This window comes from Neolamprologus multifasciatus, chromosome 4, assembly GCF_963576455.1.
Source record: "Neolamprologus multifasciatus chromosome 4, fNeoMul1.2, whole genome shotgun sequence".
Classification (NCBI taxonomy): domain Eukaryota; kingdom Metazoa; phylum Chordata; class Actinopteri; order Cichliformes; family Cichlidae; genus Neolamprologus; species Neolamprologus multifasciatus.
This window is the reverse complement of record NC_140442.1, coordinates 32,148,973-32,168,512: the sequence shown is the minus strand read 5'-3', so window position 1 is coordinate 32,168,512 and position 19,540 is coordinate 32,148,973. Positions and strand designations below refer to the sequence as shown.

General features: G+C 45.9%; 2 protein-coding genes across 2 annotated transcripts in view; one reads left to right on the top strand and one right to left on the bottom strand.

Annotated features, from left to right (window-relative positions):
• Nucleotides 1-6,889: 6,889 nt before the first annotated feature.
• Nucleotides 6,890-19,540, bottom strand: part of cog1 (component of oligomeric golgi complex 1) — a 57,149-nt gene continuing 44,498 nt past the window's right edge. The window contains exon 16 of the transcript XR_014873555.1: nt 6,890-7,045. The gene's annotated coding sequence lies outside the window, so the exon portion shown is untranslated. The remainder of the gene's footprint in view (nt 7,046-19,540) is intronic.
• Nucleotides 8,863-19,540, top strand: part of rgs9a (regulator of G protein signaling 9a) — a 30,291-nt gene continuing 19,613 nt past the window's right edge. Inside the window, exons 1-4 of the mRNA XM_085155643.1 lie at nt 8,863-9,045; nt 12,641-12,737; nt 17,598-17,648; nt 18,250-18,356. Coding sequence (XP_085011769.1) covers nt 8,977-9,045; nt 12,641-12,737; nt 17,598-17,648; nt 18,250-18,356 — 324 coding nt within the window. The 5' untranslated portion in view covers nt 8,863-8,976. The remainder of the gene's footprint in view (nt 9,046-12,640; nt 12,738-17,597; nt 17,649-18,249; nt 18,357-19,540) is intronic.

Below are 19,540 nucleotides of genomic sequence, written 5' to 3'. Positions count from 1 at the left end.
TCCGGGGGAACACCAAGGCGTTCCCAGGCCAGCCGAGAGATATAATCTCTCCAGCGTGTCCTGGGTCTGCCCCGGGGCCTCCTCCCGGTGGGACATGCCCGGAACACCTCACCCAGGAGGCGCCCAGGAGGCATCCTTATCAGATGCCCGAACCACCTCAGCTGGCTCCTTTCGATATGGAGCAGCAGCGGCTCTACTCTGAGCCCCTCCCAGATGACCGAACTTCTCACCCTATCTCTAAGGGAGAGGCCAGCCACCCTTCGGAGGAAGCTCATTTCTGCCACTTATATCCGCGATCTCGTTCTTTCGGTCACTACCCACAGCTCGTGGCCATAGGTGAGGGTAGGGACGTAGATCGACCGGTAAATTGAGAGCTTCGCTTTTACACTCAGCTCCCTCTTCACCACGACGGACCAGTGCAGCGTCTGCATTACTGCAGCTGCAGCCCCAATCCGTCTGTCGATCTCCGGCTCCCTTCTCCCATCACTCACGAACAAGACCCCGAGATACTTGAACTTCTCCACTTGGGGCAGGAACTCATCCCCGACCCAGAGTGGGCACTCCACCCCTTTCCGGCTGAGAACCATGGCCTCTGATTTGGAGGTGCTGATCCTCATTCCCGCTGCTTCGCACTCGGCTGCGAACCACTCCAGTGCGAGCTGGAGGCCCTCACCCGATGAAGCCAACAGAACCACATCATCCGCAAAAATTAGAGATGAGATTCTGAGGCCACCAAAGCGAAAGCCCTCCGTCACTTGGCTACGCCTAGAAATCCTGTCCATAAAAATTATGAACAGAATCGGTGCCAAAGGGCAGCCCTGGCGGAGCCCATCACCCACCGGGAACGAGTCCGACTTATTGCCGGCAATGCGAACCAAGCTCTTGCAACGGTTGTATAGGGATCGAATGGCCCGTAGCAATGGGCCAGACACCCCATACTCCCAAAACACCTCCCACAGGACACCCCGAGGGACACGGTCGAATGCCTTCTCCAAGTCCACAAAACACATGTAGACTGGTTGGGCAAACTCCCATGCACCCTCAAGTATCTTCGAGAGGATAAAGAGCTGGTCCAGTGTTCCGCGACCAGGACGAAAACTGCATTGTTCCTCCTGTATCTGAGGTTCGACTAGCGGACGAACTCTCCTTTCCAGCACCCTGGCATAGACTTTCCCAGGGAGGCTGAGGAGTGTGATCCCCCTGTAGTTGGAACACACCCTCCGGTCCCCCTTCTTAAAGATGGGGACCACCACTTCGGTCTGCCAGTCCACGGGTACGGCCCCTGATCTCCACGCAACATTGCAGAGGCGTGTCAACCAGGACAGCCCTACAACGTCCAGAGCCTTCAGGAACTCGGGGCGGACCTCATCAACACCAGGGGCTCTGCCACCAAGGAGTTGTTTAACTGCCTCAGTGACCTCGCCCCCGGAAATTGGCGGGTCATTCCCCTCACCCCCAGACTCTGCTTCCTCCTCGGAAGACTCCGGAGGCAGCCTGTGGGCTGCCTCCGGAGTCCCACAGGCTAACCAAGCCTGATAGGACTCCTTCTTCAGCGTGGTGGCTCCCTTCACCTCTGGTGTCCACCATTTGGTTCGGGGATTACCACCACGGCAGGCACCAACCACCTTGCGGCCGCAGCTCAATGCAGCAGCTTTGGCAATGGAGACCCTGAACATGGTCCATTCGGACTCAATGTCCCCAGTCTCCCTCTGAATGCTGTTGAAGCTCTGCCGGAGGTGTGCGTTGAAGATCTCGCGGACTGGGGCCTCTGCTAGACGTTCCCAGCACACCCTCACTACGTGTTTAGGTGCACCAGGTCTGTTCAGCGTCCTCCCCCGCCACCTGATCCAACTCACCACCAGGTGGTGATCAGTTGACAGCTCAGGCCCTCTCTTTACCCGAGTGTCCAGAACATATGGTCGCAGGTCTGGTGATACGATTACAAAATTGATCATCGACCTACGGCCTAGAGTGTCCTGGTGCCACATGCACTTATGGACACTCTTATGTTCGAACAAGGTGTTCGTTATGGCCAAACTGTGATTAGCACAGAAGTCCAATAACAAAGCACCGCTTGGGTTCAGATCAGGGAGGCCGTTCCTCCCAATCACGCCCCTCCAGGTCTCGCTGTCGTTACCCACGTGAGCATTGAAGTCTCCCAGCAGGACAACAGAGTTCTAGTTCACCTTCTAGCACCCCCCCCCCCCCCCCAGGGACTCTAAGAATGCTGGGTACTCCGAACTGCCACTCGGCGCATAAGCGCAGATGACAGTCAGGACCTGTTCCCCGACCCTAAGGCGCAGGGAACAAACCCTCTCATCCACTAGGAAAAACCCCAACGTACCGGCAGCAAACTGGAAGGTCGCTGGTTCGATCCCCGGGCTCTCTGTCCTGGTCATTGTGTCCTTGGGCAAGACACTTTACCCTACCGCCTACTGGTGTTGACCAGAGGGGCCGATGGCGCGATATGGCAGCCTCGCTTCTGTCAGTCTGCCCCAGGGCAGCTGTGGCTACAACTGTAGCTGCCTCCACCAGTGTGTGAATGTGAGAGTGAATGAATAGTGGCATTGTAAAGCGCTTTGGGTGCCTTGAAAAGCGCTATATAAATCCAATCCATTATTAAATCATCAAACTGTAAATTATAAATTTTAGATTGTTATTGATCCCTTTACCCCTGGTCCTGTATGTAGCGGAGATGACAATAAAGTTTACTTTGACTTCAGCAGTGAGCAGGCGCACCGAGGGCTCTCGCGCACACTTTTCGTGTACAGAATTTCGAAAAAAACACCGGTGCAAATTATAAGTCTGTATCATAATGTCTGGTGTTTTCATGTTTGTTGGTTTGTTTTTACTTTGTTTTATTTTGCGAGTTGGTTATTGGATGCTGCTCCAGCCAGCCACAGAATCCCCTGCCGCCCCGCCCTCCCCTCTCTGCGCCACAAGCAGCAGGCACACCTCGCAAACGGAGGGCGCCCTTACTCCCAGCAAATGGGCGATAGAAAACCGATCGGTGCCTGTGCCATTCCCAATGTGCGCTGGCTGACGTTGGGGCAGCATGAGTACGAGATTTATTTATTTTTTTGCCAAGGCCCGTGATGCCGCCCCCACCACAATGCCGCCCCGGGGAACCTGATCTCACTGATTCTGATCCGTTGGCGGGTCCGCGCTTTGTGTTTACGTCTTTGTGCAGAATCCATGTACTTGCTCCCATTTACTATTCTAGCTGTTTGGTGGTTGTTGAAATTTTGTGAGGTTTAACGTGAGATTCTGGCATTTTGGGCAAAATAAATTTATAATTGATTCAGGATTTTAATGAATCGATATCACGTTATCCAAGCTAGAATCGATTTTAATCGATAATCAAAACCCACCCCTAGTAACTGTGTAATCATGCTTATGTACATCTGGATAATGACACAAACTAGTGTGTGGTGCTTCACTTTTTAATAAACTAAAAGACAGAAATCAGATTATAGGATTTGTAGTGTTGTTTATTTATATTATGGTGCTTATCATTCGTGATATTTATTACTGTGTGCATACTTTATTAGAAGAGAGGAGAAAAAAATCTCTTCCTTGTTGGTTCCATCGAAGAAGAAATGCTCAAACTATGTAGGACGTACGTAATCCAATTCCACAACACAATGTGGTGGGGGAATCAGCTGTGTTTTGCTGCCCATTTTATTTCGAATCTGGCGCGAACCGGCGAGCCAGTTCCTGACTCAGTCACATGGTACAGACTGCCCGCGAGGCCTCGAACGTCACTGCATACGTAATCAAAGCAAGCCTCGATAAGTGCTTCACAAAAACTCCCTCGAGATTACCCGATACGGGTTTCAAAGCTTCGACACACAGGACACATCAGTGTGGTATTGCAGTCTAGGACGACTGCTCGGTCTAGCAGCAGCTCATGTTTGGCCCCTCTGGTGTTTCTGCCTATCCCTTTCTATGCCCCGCTCATGTATTGAGAGCCATGTGCCTGTTCATCTTAGCCTCTCTGGTGCCATTAAGAGATTTAAAAAACAATCCTAAAATGTACAGGTAGTCAGTAGAGTGAAATTAAAATGGGGTAATGTGGTCAAACTTTTTTGTTCCAGTTAAAAGACATGCTGCAGCATTTTGCACAACCTGCAGACGCCTAATGGACGCATCATTAACCCCACAATACAGTGCGTTACAATAATCCAGCCTAGATGTAACAAAGGCATGGATTACTCAATACAAATGACAATAATAAAATATAAACCCAACAATTACTGTCTCAAAAAGCTGTTTCGATAAGATGGGCTTTAATTTGGTTAATTGCCTCAAATGAAAAAAGCGAGGTCTTACAACAGCTCTGGCCTTGCTTTCAAGTTTAAGATCTGCCTCCATTCTAACTCCCAGATTAGTGATGACTGGTTTAACATACTGTGCCAGCGAACCAAGATCTATAGTAGTGGTCTCAGAAACGCCACCAAGAACCATCACTTCTGTTTTCTGCTCATTAAAATGTAAAAAGTTCAAAGCCATCCAGGCCCTTATTTCATCAAGGCATCTGAGCAGAGGGTCTACTGAGAAGCCATTTATCTTTTTAAGTGGGAAATAAATCTAGGAGTCATCAGCATAACAGTGGAAAGAAATCCCACGTTTCCTGAAAATAGAGCCAAGGGGTCGGAGATATAGGGAGAAAAGAAGCGGGCCTAAAACTGAACCCTGTGGGACACCACACTGCAGAGAAGCAGCAGAGGATACAAACTCACTCAGTTTCACAGAGAAAGTTCGCTCTGCCAAAAAGGATCTAAACCACTGCAGTGCGATACTCCTAACACCCACCAACTGCTCTAAATGGGAGATTAAAATGTTATGATCCACTGTATCAAAGGCAGCAGTTAAATCTTTTTTTCTTTTTCTTTTGCCTGTCCCATTTGGTTCTTTAGCCGTCAGAATTGTTGTCTGAAGACCAACAAGGAGACCCAATGGATTTATTTTGCCAAATGGATCATCATGGCATTGCCGTATTGGTCCATTTGATCGACCTTTGTTTTTATTATTTATTTTATTTTATTTTCAGTTGTTACAGACGGGACAGACATGAGTGAGGGATAGGAAAGGGAGAAAGAAAGAGGAAGGAAAAGAAAAACAGAAGGGGAGAGGGACAGTGAGAAAGGGGGAAAAAAATATCTCCGGGATCACCTGTTGAGAGAAAAAGAAGAGAAAACAAGCAAAAAAACAAAACAAAGCAACATACTAAACACAACACCATCGCATTAATCTAGCTAAGTGTAAACAGCAGTAAATACTAAATATCGAATGTTGTTGTGCAGCACGCAGGACAGACAGCGCACAATGTGCTTTGAAGTAGCAGCCAAGAAAGGTGTGATTTAAGTCTACGAACAGTGAACACCCGTGTACACACCTGTGTGGATCGGCGCGCTTGTATTCAAATGGTTTCCCCATGTAATGGTCTGCAAGAGGATGTAAAGAGCCATAGCCCCGCCCCCAGGGCATGAAGCAGGCATGGAGGAGATCCAGGCCCCAGACATCCAGAGGCCCCAGAGTGCAAGAGCCCAAGGAGGACCACCGGAGGGGCATCCGTGCCACCTTCATGGGAAGGGCTGAGGATCCCCAGACGAGGGGTCACCCAGTAGCCATCGGGCAGAAGCTAGAGGGGGCTGCACCGGCGTGCCCGCCGGCTCCGCCGACAGCCAGCTGTGCCAGAGTGAACCGAGCCACAGACCCAGAGGCCGGAGGCCCTCGGGCCCCCGCGCCCCGGAAGAGGCCTGACCGAGCAACAGGCGCCAGGCCCCGCCAAGTAGCCACCGGGAGTGAGCCGGTACATACCTGAGCGCCCAGCCCCGGACACCAAGAACCACCAATCACCGACCCCTGAGGGCATCAGTCACCGGCAGGGAGTGTGGTGAGGGGAGCTAGGCCTCCACACTTTGGAGGGCCTGGGAGTTCCCAGAGAGGTGGAGTGTAAGACCCGACCTGACATATAGACACAGACAAACAGGCACACACAGACACAGACATGCATTCCCACCCTCATGCACACATATACAAACACTCAGCACTCACCCAACGTAGGAATAAATGTAAATGGACATGTACACACAATCACACTCCCCAAACATACTCTATACACCGGGTCCAGGTATCCTCGCCCTAAGAGAGGGGGAAACGGCACCCAGACCCAAGAGATGTTACCCTTCCCTCCGGGGTGGAGGCAAGCAGACCGTCCCAGGCTCCGCAGCAGCAGGGAGGCCAATTGGACAGCCAGCATCTCTTCCCAGCCCCCCCGCCCCGATGGCTAGCAGAGAACGGGGGTGTGTTAAGACCCCATACCTCCCTCCTCCCGCTCAAGTGTAGTGTTGCTGCGTGTTGCTCTAAAGTGCATTTAAAACAAGGGAGAGCATGGTGCTGCTGCCAGAGAGCAGCAGGTGTTAGCACGGCCCCTCCTGAGAACCCTCAATGTCTACATGGATTTAAAATTGAGAGGTGGGCACCGGCGCCAGAGGTAGGTTTGAATACACAGACCGTCTACTGGACGCCGTTAACGTGCCCACCCTCAAGGCCCTATATATATATATATGTGTGTGTGTGTTATGAGTAATGTGGATGTCTAAGTTGTGAGATAAAATTGAGGCACAGGTGGCCAGAAGAGGACGGGGGGGGGAATGTCTCCCCTGCACCCTGGTGACACACCCGCACCCCAAGGCCCTACCTGTGTGGGTGGGTGTGGTGGAGCGGGAAGAGGGAGGTAGCCAGGGATGGGGAGGAAAAGAAGGGATGCCCCTCCCTAGGGCCAGCTCCCCCGCTGACCCAAGTAGGCACCCCCGTCCTCTGGTATCCACCAAGGCAAGGGAGCCCAGGCCCATCCAGACCGGGGCCTACCTTGTCATGCGAATTCCTGAGGTCAGATGGTCCAGGATGTGAGTGGGCGTTAAGGCGTCTGGGGAGGGAACTCAAAACTGGATTATAGATGGCAGAGAGTTGGTGTCGTAAACCACCGCCTCTGTTCAAAGATGGTCGCTCACAGTGGACATAGATGCTTCTTTCACTCCTCTTTCAAACCATCTGTCCTCTCTGTCCAAAATGTGAACATTGGCATCCTGGAAAGAGTGACCTTTATCCTTAAGATGCAGATGGACAGCTGAGTCTTGTCCTGTGGAGGTGGCTCTTCTATGTTGTGCCATGCGTTTGTGAAGTGGCTGTTTGGTCTCTCCAAACAATGTAAGAAACTCTAATTATTGCTCCAGACCACATGGTCTCAGAAATCAGGCAGCATATCAGCTTCTTAGAGCCTTCTGTTAAATCGAGCCTCAGAAACCTCGGTGTCATGTTTGACAGCTCGATTCTAAGCAGCTGGGTTTTTTTATCATCTAAGGAATATTTCAAAACTGGGACTAATGGTGTCAAAGTGGAGATGATTATTCTTGCTTTTATTTCTTCCCGTCTGGATTATTGCAATGGTGTTTTTATTTGTTTTAACAAATCAGCTTTAATTTGTCTTCAGACTCTGCAGCACGACTTTTAACAGGCACCAACACAAGATCTCATATCACTCCAGTTTTAGCCTCCCTTCACTGGTTGCCTGTAAGTTTTAGGTTTCATTTTAAAATTTTAGTTCTAACCTTCATGGCCCTACATGGTCAAGTACATGGGCGATCGTGGCTCAAGAGTTGGGTGTTCGTCTTGTAATCGGAAGGTTGCAGGTTCGAGCCCCGGCTCGGTCGCTGTGTCCTTGGGCAAGACACTTCACCTACCGCCTACTGGTGTTGGCCAGAGGGGCCGATGGCGCGATATGGCAGCTTCGCTTCTGTCAGTCTGCCCCAGGGCAGCTGTGGCTACAACTGTAGCTGCCTCCACCAGTGTGTGAATGTGAGAGTGAATGAATAGTGGAATTGTAAAGCGCTTTGAGGGCCCCGAAAAGCGCTTTATAAAAATGCAATCCATTATTATTATTATTATTATAATATAATAATCATCATATAATAATATATGATTATTATATAATAATCACCACCATAATAATCACCGCGTTCATCTTCCCGAGCTCTGAGGTCATCAGGTCAGAGTCTGCTGGTGGCAAACTCGTGGTGATCGGGCCTTTCAGACAGCAGCACCGTGGCTGTGGATTCTCTGTTTTTAAACCGACTCCATTGATTCTTTTAAAAAACAGCTGAAGACATTTTATATAGACAAGCGTTCAACTAATTTGTTGTTTTTATATTGTATTTTGCTGTTTTACATTGTATATGTTGTATTTTCAGCACGGTGGCACGGTGGTTAGCACTGTTGCCGCACAGCAAGAAGGTCCTGAGTTCAATTCCACCATCAGGTCTTTCTGTGTGGAGTTTGCATGTTCTCCCCGTGTTTGCGTGGGTTTCCTCCGGGTACTCCGGCTTCCTCCCACCGTCCAAAGACATGCAGCTTGTGGGGATAGGTTAATTGGATAATCCAAATTGCCACTAGGTGTGAATGTGCGAGTGAATGAGAGTGTGAATGGTTGTCTGTCCCTGTTTGTTGGCCCTGCGACAGACTGGTGACCTGTCCAGGATGTACCCCGCCTCTCGCCCTATGACAGCTGAGATAGGCTCCAGCGCCCCCCGCGACCCTGAAAAGGATAAGCGGAAGCGAATGGATGGATGGATGTTGTATTTTCATTCTTTGCATTGTGAAGCACTTTGTGAAAAGCACTATATAAATACATTTTACTTACAGCCATTACAACTGTACCCTGAGACACAGCATCGATCTTGACTCTTGTCAGTCAGCCAGGCCTTTCTCTGTAATTGCCTTGGGTGAGAGAAAAGCTTACAGCTGACTGGAGGATTAATCCATCCTTAGCCTCCGGTCTTACAGTCTCCTCACAGACGCTACCTCTGTTCGCTGTAGGCATGCCTGTCAGCAACTAAACCTGTTCTAACTGGGACATTTCATACCAGGATTTGATTGCTTTACATCTGATTCGCTCTTCATTCATCTGCAAACATGACTATCAGAACAGTGCGCCCAAACCGGGCACAGCATTTCCAGCCCCGTTTGTATTGCCTCAAAAAGGTGGGTCAGTAGCATTTCTGTGATAGCATTATTATGTATTCCTTTTGTAATATATTTCGATTATCCATCATTCATTATTAATTAAAGGCTTTTTCATGTTAGGTTCTAGATTTCTACATAAACTGCTTTTGTGAAAAAAGAAAAATACAAAGGACGTGAGCTGCAGTAACCTTGTTTCCCTCCCTGTTCTTAAGATTATATAAAGATTTTTCTGTTAGATGCAGTATCTAATGGATACCCATGCATTTGCATGAGATTTAAACATGATTGGTTTGCCAGCATAAGAGGCTTGCTGAAGCTAATCTTTTAGTCCACCTAAAAGCTAATTAGTGTTATTGTTTGGCAGCATGGTGTCACTGCAGTGTAAAGCATGTGAACAACCTTATTGTTATGCACTTCAGATAAAGATATTAACTTTCATTGGCACAATGAGGCAAAGATGCAGGAATAAGATAAACAAAGAAGTATTCCAGTATTAACCTGACTAATCAGATTCTTTATGAAGTAGGCCTGGTGTTTTACAGTATGAAAGCTATTCTTACCCAGTTTACTACTATTCCAATTTTAAAAAACTCGGTTAAAGAGAGGGGCTGAGCTGTCAACTGATCAACACTTGGTGGTGAGTTGGATCAGGTGGCGGGGGGGTGGTGCTGGACAGACCTGCCACACCTAAACGTATAGTGAGGGTGTGCTGGGAATGCCTGGCAGAGACAGTGGTCCGTGAGAGCTTTAACGCACACCTCCGGCAGAGCTTCAACAGCATTCTGAGGGAGACTGGGGACATTGAGTCCCGGTCTGGTCTTTAAGTCTAACGTCATTAGCCGTGTCTGGGCCCAAACTCCGCTGCAGGTCCCAAAGTCAAACGATCATTGCAGCATTACTGAGAGTTGAAAAACTCTTTAAATTCTTTAATCGTTCATAAAATGATCAGTGTTCTGCTCTACCAGGTGTCACAATTAAGTTTAACATCCAGGCATCCATGAAAACAGAATTTATGACATTTAACGGAGTTAGAAGTTAACAGGAAGTTACAGCTCTGCTATCACTTCCAACATAAATGAAGACAGAAAAGTAAACAGCAGTGACGTTTGTAGGGTTACTGAAGTTTGGCTAGCTGCTATATAATGATGTGCTACGTGATCGCTAGCGCGTCAAAGCTATGTTAGCATAACATAAACATTAAAGCTGGAGGACGAACGCTAATGAACGGAGGACTTTTTCCACTCAATAAAAGTTAATGTGAAGGTTCCCGATAGTCAGGGACAAATGCAATCGCATGGCAGGATGCTGTAAACGGACCAAACTTCAGTCAGGAGAACAACTGAGATAATCCATCCACAATACGAGGTTAGTCATTAATATACTGCTGCATGGGCTGGGCTGTAGTTACATAGGAAGGGTTTAAAAACTGAGCTTTAAAACGATTAGTGGTAATAAAAACCAAGAGAAGCCGACAGTGAACACTAACTGTTTTTAGTGTCTTTTTTAAAAAACGGATAGAGATCGACAGACTACGTGACTTGCGCGCGTTGCATTGTGGGTACAAGTGGCAGCAAAATCAAAACACTGCATCAAGCGCTAGCATTTCCAGCACCGGTAACCATTCATTCTGCTGTTTTAATCCCTACTTGCATTTTATTTGCCCCAAAAACAGTTATGTACAAAACGAAGAAGAACAGGGCAGGTCCGTACAAAGACAGACTTGACAAAAAGGCAAAAAAAAAGGTACGAGGAAAAATAACAAAGTAATGACAGGGTCAGACCCATACGAGCATACAGAGTGGACTGAAGACATTAGCGTGCTGCCCAACCTTCATCACGCTCATGTTTATAATTATATGTTCCTAAGTGTGAGTGCATACACTCATGAAGTGTTTGGTAACTCCAGATCCTGCAACAAGCCCAGTTCCTGTTTACCGACGGATGGGTACAGGACACTGACATGTTCTGAGTAGTCAGATATGTAAGTGGACACCAGGTTTTATTCTAAGTGAAGGGCAACCCTTCAAAAAACGGACAGAGCAGTGGAGTAGCCAAGCCAAAGAACAATATAAAACTCGATTACTAAAATATCATTTATTTCACAAAAAGATTTTAAACAGTTAAAAACACCCCTGGCCACTTAGAACACACAGTCAAAACAACACTCAAAGCCCACTGGCGTCAGCCACAGCATTAAAATCCACCAAAATCGGAGCGGGACAAAGAAAACCCGGCGACGTCCCCGGCCGTCGTGTCTGTCTCTTCACTTTGGAGTACTGGAAGAGAGAGGGAGCAGCGATAGTGACCGTTCTTTCCAGTGAAGGGATTTCTTGTAGCAAGCTAGTACCTACAATCCTTTGTGGTTTTACCCCGGAAATGACGTCACATTTTCGAACTCTATAGACCATGTTCAGCATCTCCATTGCCTGAAGCTGCTGCACTGAGCTGCGGCTGCAGTTGGTAACTGTTGTAGTGGTAACCCCGAACCGAATGGTGGACACCAGAGGTGAAGGGAGCCAACAGGCTGAAGAAGGAAGCCTATTGGGCTTGGTTAGCTTGTGGGACTTCGGAGAAAGCTTATAGGTACCGACTGGCCAAGCAGCATGCGGCAATGGCTAAAGCAAAAACTCGGGTGTGGAAGGAGTTCAGGGAGGCCATGGAAAAAAACTTCTGGACTGCCTTGCAGAGATTCTGGCAAATCGTCAGGCGACTCAAGAGGGGAAAGCGGCGCTGTGCCTGCATTATGTAAATTGCAGGTGGAGCACTGCTGAACATTGAACATTGTCAGGCAGTGGAAGGAATACTTCGAGGACCTCCTTAATCCCATTGGAGGAAGCAGAGTCTGGGGATGAGGGGGACGACTCGTCCATCTTTGGGGGTGAGGTCTCTGAGGTTGCTAAACAACTCCCTGGCAGAGGCTCCTGTGGAGGGTGAGGGGCACCCCCTGAGTTCCTACAGGCTCTGCATGTTGTGCCTGTCTTGGTTGAGACCTCTACAAGGTTGCATGGAGGTCAGGGGCAGTACCTTCCGTCCTGGTCGTGGGACACTGGACCAGCTCTTTATCCTCTCGAGGATACTTGAGTGTGCATAGGAGTTTGCCCAGCCAGTCTAGATGTGCTTTGTGGACTTGAAGAAGGCATTTGACCATGTTCGGGGTGTCCTGTGTGAGGTGCTTCAGGAGTATGGGGTGTTGCCGGCAATAAGTCAGACCTGTTTCCGGTTGGTGATGGGCTCTGCCAGGGCTGCCCCTTTGTCACTTCTGTTCGTAATTTTTATGGACAGAATTTCTAGATGCAGCCAAGTAGCAGAAGGTTTTCTCTTGGTGGTCAGAAAATCTCATCTCTGGTTTTTGTGGATGATGCGGCTCTGTTGGCTTCATCAGGTGATGGCCCCCAGCTCGCACTGGAACAGCTCGCAGCTGAGTGTGAAGCGGTGGGAATGAGGATCAGCACCTCCAAATCTGAGGCCATGGTTCTCAGCTGGAAAAGGGTGGAGTGCCCACTCTGTGTCAGGGGTGGGAGAGTTTAAGTATCTCGACGACAGCGACAGCTTCCAAGGCTGTGTCTCTTTTGTTCTCTTTATATTAATCTTTTTCATTCACCTCTGTTTTCAGCTGGAGTCGATTTTGCTAGAAATGCAGGACACAAAAAGTGGAGTTAAAGGTACAGAGCAGAAGCTCAATATCACTACCATCCCACACGTCATTGCTGGTGAGTGTGACACACACACACACACACACACACACACACACACGCACGCACGCACGCACGCACGCACACACACGCACACACACACACACACAATAGAAATAAAACTGAATGAAATTAAACTCAAACATTTCTAGCATTTTTAACTGGTACATGATGCAGGAGGTAGAGCAGGTCATCAACCAATCAGAAGGTTGGTGATTGGTTGGACCCTGGCCTCTCAGAGTGCTTACAGTAGAGTAGAGTAGAGTAGAGTAGAGCACTATATAAAAACCATTCAAGACTATGTTGTATGATGCCTGCTGATACCTTCCCTCTGATATGTTGCCCAGAGAGGCTAATAATAAGAGAGTCTCTTACTGTCATCTCATTACTAATGACACTCATTCTTCCAGTCACTTACACTACCCCTCAAAAGTTTGGGATCACTTGCAAATATCTTTGTTTTACAGAGAAAAACACATTCTCATGCAATTCACAAAGAATTTGATACATTTCACAAACAATTAAAATTAATTTATTTTTATAGAATGATCTACCTTTGTGCAGAGAGGCCCATTATCAACAACTGTCAGTCCTGTGGATCAATTTCCTGGTGTGGCTGCGTATCCAAATGAATAATTTTATAAGGCTAATTGATTAGTAGAAACCCCTTTTGCAATTCTGTTGCACAGCTGAAAGCCATTGCACTAACAAGGAAGCCAAAAAGGAGCACAGCATGCTTATGGGCAAAAGGGCCTGTAAACAAAAAGAAAGAATAATCAGTCCCACTGTAACGGATCAGCCAGCGTGGTCTGAACCCTACTGAGCTGTTGTGGTAACAGCTTGACTGTATGGTACAAAGTCTCCATTGAGCCAATCCCTCTTTAGAGATGCTCCAGGAAACATGGGCTAAAGTCTCATCAGATTACCTTGAAAAATGGACAGCTAGAATGTCTGAGGTCTGACCAGGCTGCAACTGCTGCCAACGCTGTTTGTGTTTAAATTTAAAATTCATTTTGTTTATATAGCGCCAAATCACAACTGCATGTGGTTCAAGGTGCTTCATGTTGGAAGACCCTAAAATAGGGTGTCCAACTCCAGGCCTCGAGGGTCCTGCAGGTGATTCAAATGGCTAAATTACCTCCTCAACATGTCTTGAAGTTCTCCAGAGGCCTGGTAATGAACCAATCATGTGATTAAGGTGTGTTGACCCAGGATGAGATCTAGAACCTTCCATTGAAATATGTATTTTCAACTCTATACATGAGCATGTTCTGTTTATTTTCTATTTCCTGTTCAGACTAATTTAATATGATCCCAGACGGTAGTGGAAATGTGAGGAAAAGGCAATTAATGGTAAGATGAGGTGAACAAGGAGGAAGGCAGAAGGTTCACTGCAGGTGAGCGTTCCTCTTCTCAGCTGCCTGTTTCAATGAAGTACGAGGGGAAAACACGAGTGCTGTCATCTGTTGCTGCAGGGACGGGAGTTTGAGACCAAATCCAAGATTCTGGCAGCCTTCTTAGCAAAATCCAGATGACCTGACATCTGCTGTGCCCTGGTAACATGGGCATGTATAGAAATTGGCATGTTTGCTTGGAAATTGCAGTAATGCATATGAGTGATATCCATGATAAAGATGCTTCCATTTACATGCTGACTAATCCAAGTGATGGACTGGTTTTTTCAGAGGCTTTAACTTTACACAGCAACTGCTATCATTTTGAGGCCTTTGTGGAAGTTGACACAAACAAAATTTGGACCAGCTCTACTTCCCGTTTGTGTTGGGCACGAAGGGAACTTATCAGGTGCACGCTATGAAAACATGAACAGAACGTGGATGACTTCTGACATATTTTTTGAAAACCTGCATTCATGCATTTATTTCTTTTCTTACTTCTGGACTGGATTAGCATTCCCCAAATTCTTCCTGAAAGCTTTCTGTTGATCCAAAAATACCAGAGTAAAGATTGAGATTTATATATTTTGCAAACATATGTTAATAACCACTGTATGTGTTATAATGTCCATGCAAAGTTTGGTTCTGATTTTCCCATCCGTTGATGATGGGGTAGGTTACATACATTATACTAAGGTAACTGCGTGTCATTGACCTTTCCACTCTTGCCCATAGTTTATCTTTTGTCCTGTTCATTGGGTTGTTTTTGTGTGGTCGGTCTGAGCTCGTCGTCTTCACCTTACAGTGCACCTTGAACTGACTGTTACTGTGAACTGGTGCTATGTATAAAAAACAACCAAGTGAATAAAAACATATAATTCTGTAAATGGCATTAAATAAATGTTTCAAATTGATTTAAAATAGCACAAATGTTACCAAAGTTTTAAGTAGAAAAAGAACAAATAATTCTCATAGTTTTGGTTCTTTCACTAAAGCCTACCTGTTATTTCTGAAGCTAAATGCTCCTGTTTATTGAACCTTCATACTTTGTCCTGTCCGATGTGCTAGACCACAAGGTGACAGTGCGTTTACCTCTCAGGTATTTAATCTGTACAGCCTCACTCGATTATTTAAAGCCTTGCTGCCTAAGCTGCTCGGCTAGTAGCTAAATAAAGCAGCCATGATTGGATGATATCTGTGCAGTGCTCTAAGAACCAAAGTGACTTTTTAATCTGGACTAAGGCCTGGAAGGGAAATTTGAGCAGCCATCCATTTGACTGCCAGCACTTACAGTATATAAATGATGTGTTAGAACCAGAGGTATTCCATCAGGAGGGTGTAGGTGTTGGTAGCTGTAGCTGTAGCTGGCTGCTGCCCACATAGCAGCAGCAGCCCGCTGTGTGGGCCCGGATCCAGCCCACACACTGTGCTTACACATTGCCCACATACCGCACAGAATGACGGCCTTTTGGTGGCCCACACATGGGTCAGCACAAGGCCAGCTGCTGGCCCTGTGCTGGCCCAGAACAGTTTCAGCTCTGGCCCCAGATGTCAGCCTGATGTGAACCTTAATCAAGCCATGTAATAACAACATGTAGAGCAAAAGTAACATGACGATTCTTATATAGCACTTTTCTACTCTCTCAGATTACTCAAAGTGCTCTATACAAAATGCCACATTCACCCAACCACACACTTTATCTAAACTGAGTGCTTCCTAAACACATTCATAGTCTTGACTTGCAGACTGGAGGAGTCAGGGATCAAACCACTAACCTTCCGATCAGTAGGTGACCTGCTCTACCTCCTGAGCTACAGCCACGTAAACATGAGTAAACCCTCACTAGGTTTTGGATAAAGTGTACACTCACAAACCTGTCAAACCTGCATTTGAAACATTGGTTACCATAGCAGTATTGCCAGACCTGGCCCACATCTGGTTGACATTCACCCTGCCATACCAGAAGTCATGGCAGGGTGAATGTCATGTCTGCTATGTGGGTATTGCAGCATAACTAAGGGAGGATTCAGGGTCACCTGGTCCAGCCCTAACTATATGCTTTAGCAAAAAGGAAAGTTTGAAGCCTAATCTTGAAAGTAGAGATAGTGTCTGTCTCCTGAATCCAAACTGGAAGCTGGTTCCACAGAAGAGGGGCCTGAAAACTGAAGGCTCTCCCTCCCATTCTACTTTTAAATACTCTAGGAACAACAAGTAGGCCTGCAGAGCGAGAGCGAAGTGCTCTAATAGGGTGATATGGTACTACAAGGTCATTAAGATAAGATGGGGCCTGATTATTTAAGACCTTGTATGTGAGGAGCAGGATTTTGAATTCTGGATTTAACAGGAAGCCAAAACAGGAGAAATCTGCTCTCTCTTTCTAGTCCCTGTCAGGACTCTTGCTGCAGCATTTTGGATTAGCTGAAGGCTTTTCAGGGAGCTTTTAGGACGTCCTGATAATAATGAATTACAGTCGTCCAGCCTAGCCCATGGTGAATAGCTGATTGAAGCATTAATTAATGGCAGGACTTTTTTGAGCAGTCTTGTAGGAATGGGGTCTAAAAGACATGTTGATGGTTTGGAGGAAGTAATTACTGAAGTTAACTCATACCAATAAGTAAGGTCTCTACCACAGCAACAGTAAACAGAATCAAACCCAGTGCTCTGCAGCACAGTGAGTTAGCAGGAAGACCTACCTTACACGAGGGTTAAATGATCCATAGATATTAGAATCAAACCCTCTGAAACAATGAATAATAGTTGAAGTCAGCCTGGTAAAGATAAGCAGAAGCTGCTTGTTGTACCACCGTGCTCCCCGCTGTGTAATCTATTACTGTAAATGTTATTAAGAAAGGATCAGACTAAAGAAGGGCTTCAGAGTTAACTGTTCTGTTTTTATGTGAGGATGTGCTGAGCAGGCTCACTGATAGTTTGAGAAATGCCTGATGCTCTCATACTAGATTAAACGGCTGAGGCTGTCATTTCCAGCACCTGCATGCATGTTAAAATGACCTGCTATGATTGTTATACCTGAGCCTATAAGGCTGTGTGCCAGGATCTCAAATAAAATAAAACTGTATCTGGTGGTTGGTATGACTCGGGGTGATGATTCATTTAAACTAACATACGAATCATGCCGTGACCATGTCTCTGTAAGACATTATTAAAGGAATTTAACCCAATGTTTATAGTCCACATTTAACTGTTTTACACTTTGGAACAGCTGAGGGAGCCATTTGGTTCTTTCTTTGTGAATTTCTATTCTTAAGTTGTTTTTCTGGTTTTTGCTGATAAAGCAAGAATCATGTCAGTATCTGCTTTGTTCTGAACAGGATCTCCAAATTAACCTCCAGTGTGCTCGTGTTTAATTCATTAAAATTATTAATTATTAATTTTGGTTTCCACTGACCAACAAATGACACAACATAAACACAAATGTGATTCAGTGTTCTTGATTCTGATCAGTATATTTGTGTCTCCACACAGGTAATGACACAGTTGCTTGGATTAGCAACAAAATGAAGAGCACTACAGAAGGTACGATCACAGCTCTTTTTCTAAATGTACTGCAGCCCTGCACTTCAACACATTAAATCACTGCACACACCATTTACCAGAGTTACTGTAGTTTTATTTCTTTTTGCCTTTTTGCTTTTACTTCAGTGTAGTTTCACTTAGTTTCCATTGTGAGTTTGCTCATTTCAAGTTAGTTTTTATTTTCTGAAAACGTTTTCTTTCAGACAGTTTTAGTGTTTATTAATAATGTATGGATTTGGAAAAATCAGTACAAGTTTGTTTGTTTGTTTAAAAAAACAAACAAAACCTAAGAACGTTTTGAAAGCAGCGGACAAACAAAGTTGGCCTTTCCTCCCTGTGTTTGCGTGGGCTCCCTCTGGGCTTCCTCCCACAGCTCAGACATGCAGACGTGGGGTTTGGTTAATTGGTAACTCTAAATTGCCCACAGGTGTGAATGTGAGTGTGAACGGTGTCTGTGTGTTAGCCCTGCGACAGACTGTCACCCTGCCTCTCGCCCTATAATAGCTGGGACATTACCTCTATATTATGAATTTATATTTAAGACAACACCAGCCAAATGTTGTTTGAACTGGTTTTATTTTCTTCCCTGCCTTTGTTTCAGAGGCTCAGGCCTTTGGCACCATGTTGGTAGCTTATGGTTACATCTACCCGCTGCAGAACCACAAGAAGCTGGTCATGTGCAACGACAGCAGCCTGTACCGTTTCCAGGTAAATGTTTGCTTCACCTTTGCTACATGTGCTAAGAGTCCGAGTCACACTGTCCCATCGTAAAGCATGTGAAGGAGTTTATATGGAGTTACACGTGAGAAAAAAACATAATCTGAGCAAATCATTTCATGCTGTGGGTGTTTATTAGCAATGACACTCCTTGTGCATAAATTCAACGTGTGAGCGTCGAACTCAGACACAGTCCTGCTAACGTGTCTGTGCACATACAGGTTGGAAAGGGGATCAGTCCATCAACAAATGAATTAAATAAATACATCATTAAATAATGAATTAAATGTTTTATAAATTAATTAAATAAACATAAAAATAATTAATTAAAAACCCATTTGTTTAATTTTTGGTTTAATGACTTAATTAAGTATTTAATGAATCATTTAATGATGTATTTATTGACTTCATGCTGGCACTCCTGGCCCTGCAGCTGTCTTCATAAATGTATTTTATCTGTCAGGTTGTGGGCTTAACGCTGATCGGGTCAAAATCATTGCTTCGGTCTGGTTGCTGTTCTTGTACCAACACAGCCTCCACACAATCGTTTGGACACGTGTGGATCCAAACAACACCTAACCTTTTGAAACAGCCTGTTAGTCTGTCACCCAGACACTGTCAACATGTTTTAGCCAAGAATGTCCTGGTTTAATCTTCAAATATATGTGGATGGAGCGCAGAGGGAAGGCAAAGGACCAACAAGCGCTCAGCATCTCTGAACTCCTTCAAGACTGTTGGAAACCATTTCAGGAGACGACCTCATGAAGCTCATGGAGACGCCGAGAGAGCAAAGCAGGAATCAAAGCAAAGGGTGTTTGGAAGGATCTGAAATATCAAACATGTTTGGAGATATTTCACACGTTTTTGTTTACTACATAATTCCACGTGTTCATTCATAGTTTTGATGCCTTCAGTGAGAATCTACAATGCAAAGAGTCATGAAAATAAAGAAAAAACAAACTTTTGATTGGTAGTGTGTGTAAAATAGTTTGCAGTCAACATGAATAAAGTTGGGTCCATGGCTACAGTATATTACTGATGCTCATCAAGCCACCACAAAGACTTCGAGGCTGCTATTTTAAGCATTTTCAGGAGAATTGATTGGTAGGCAGGCAATGATTTCATGTTAATCTCTAATCTGGATCCTGTAACCTGCTCCAGAGTAGGTTCGGTTT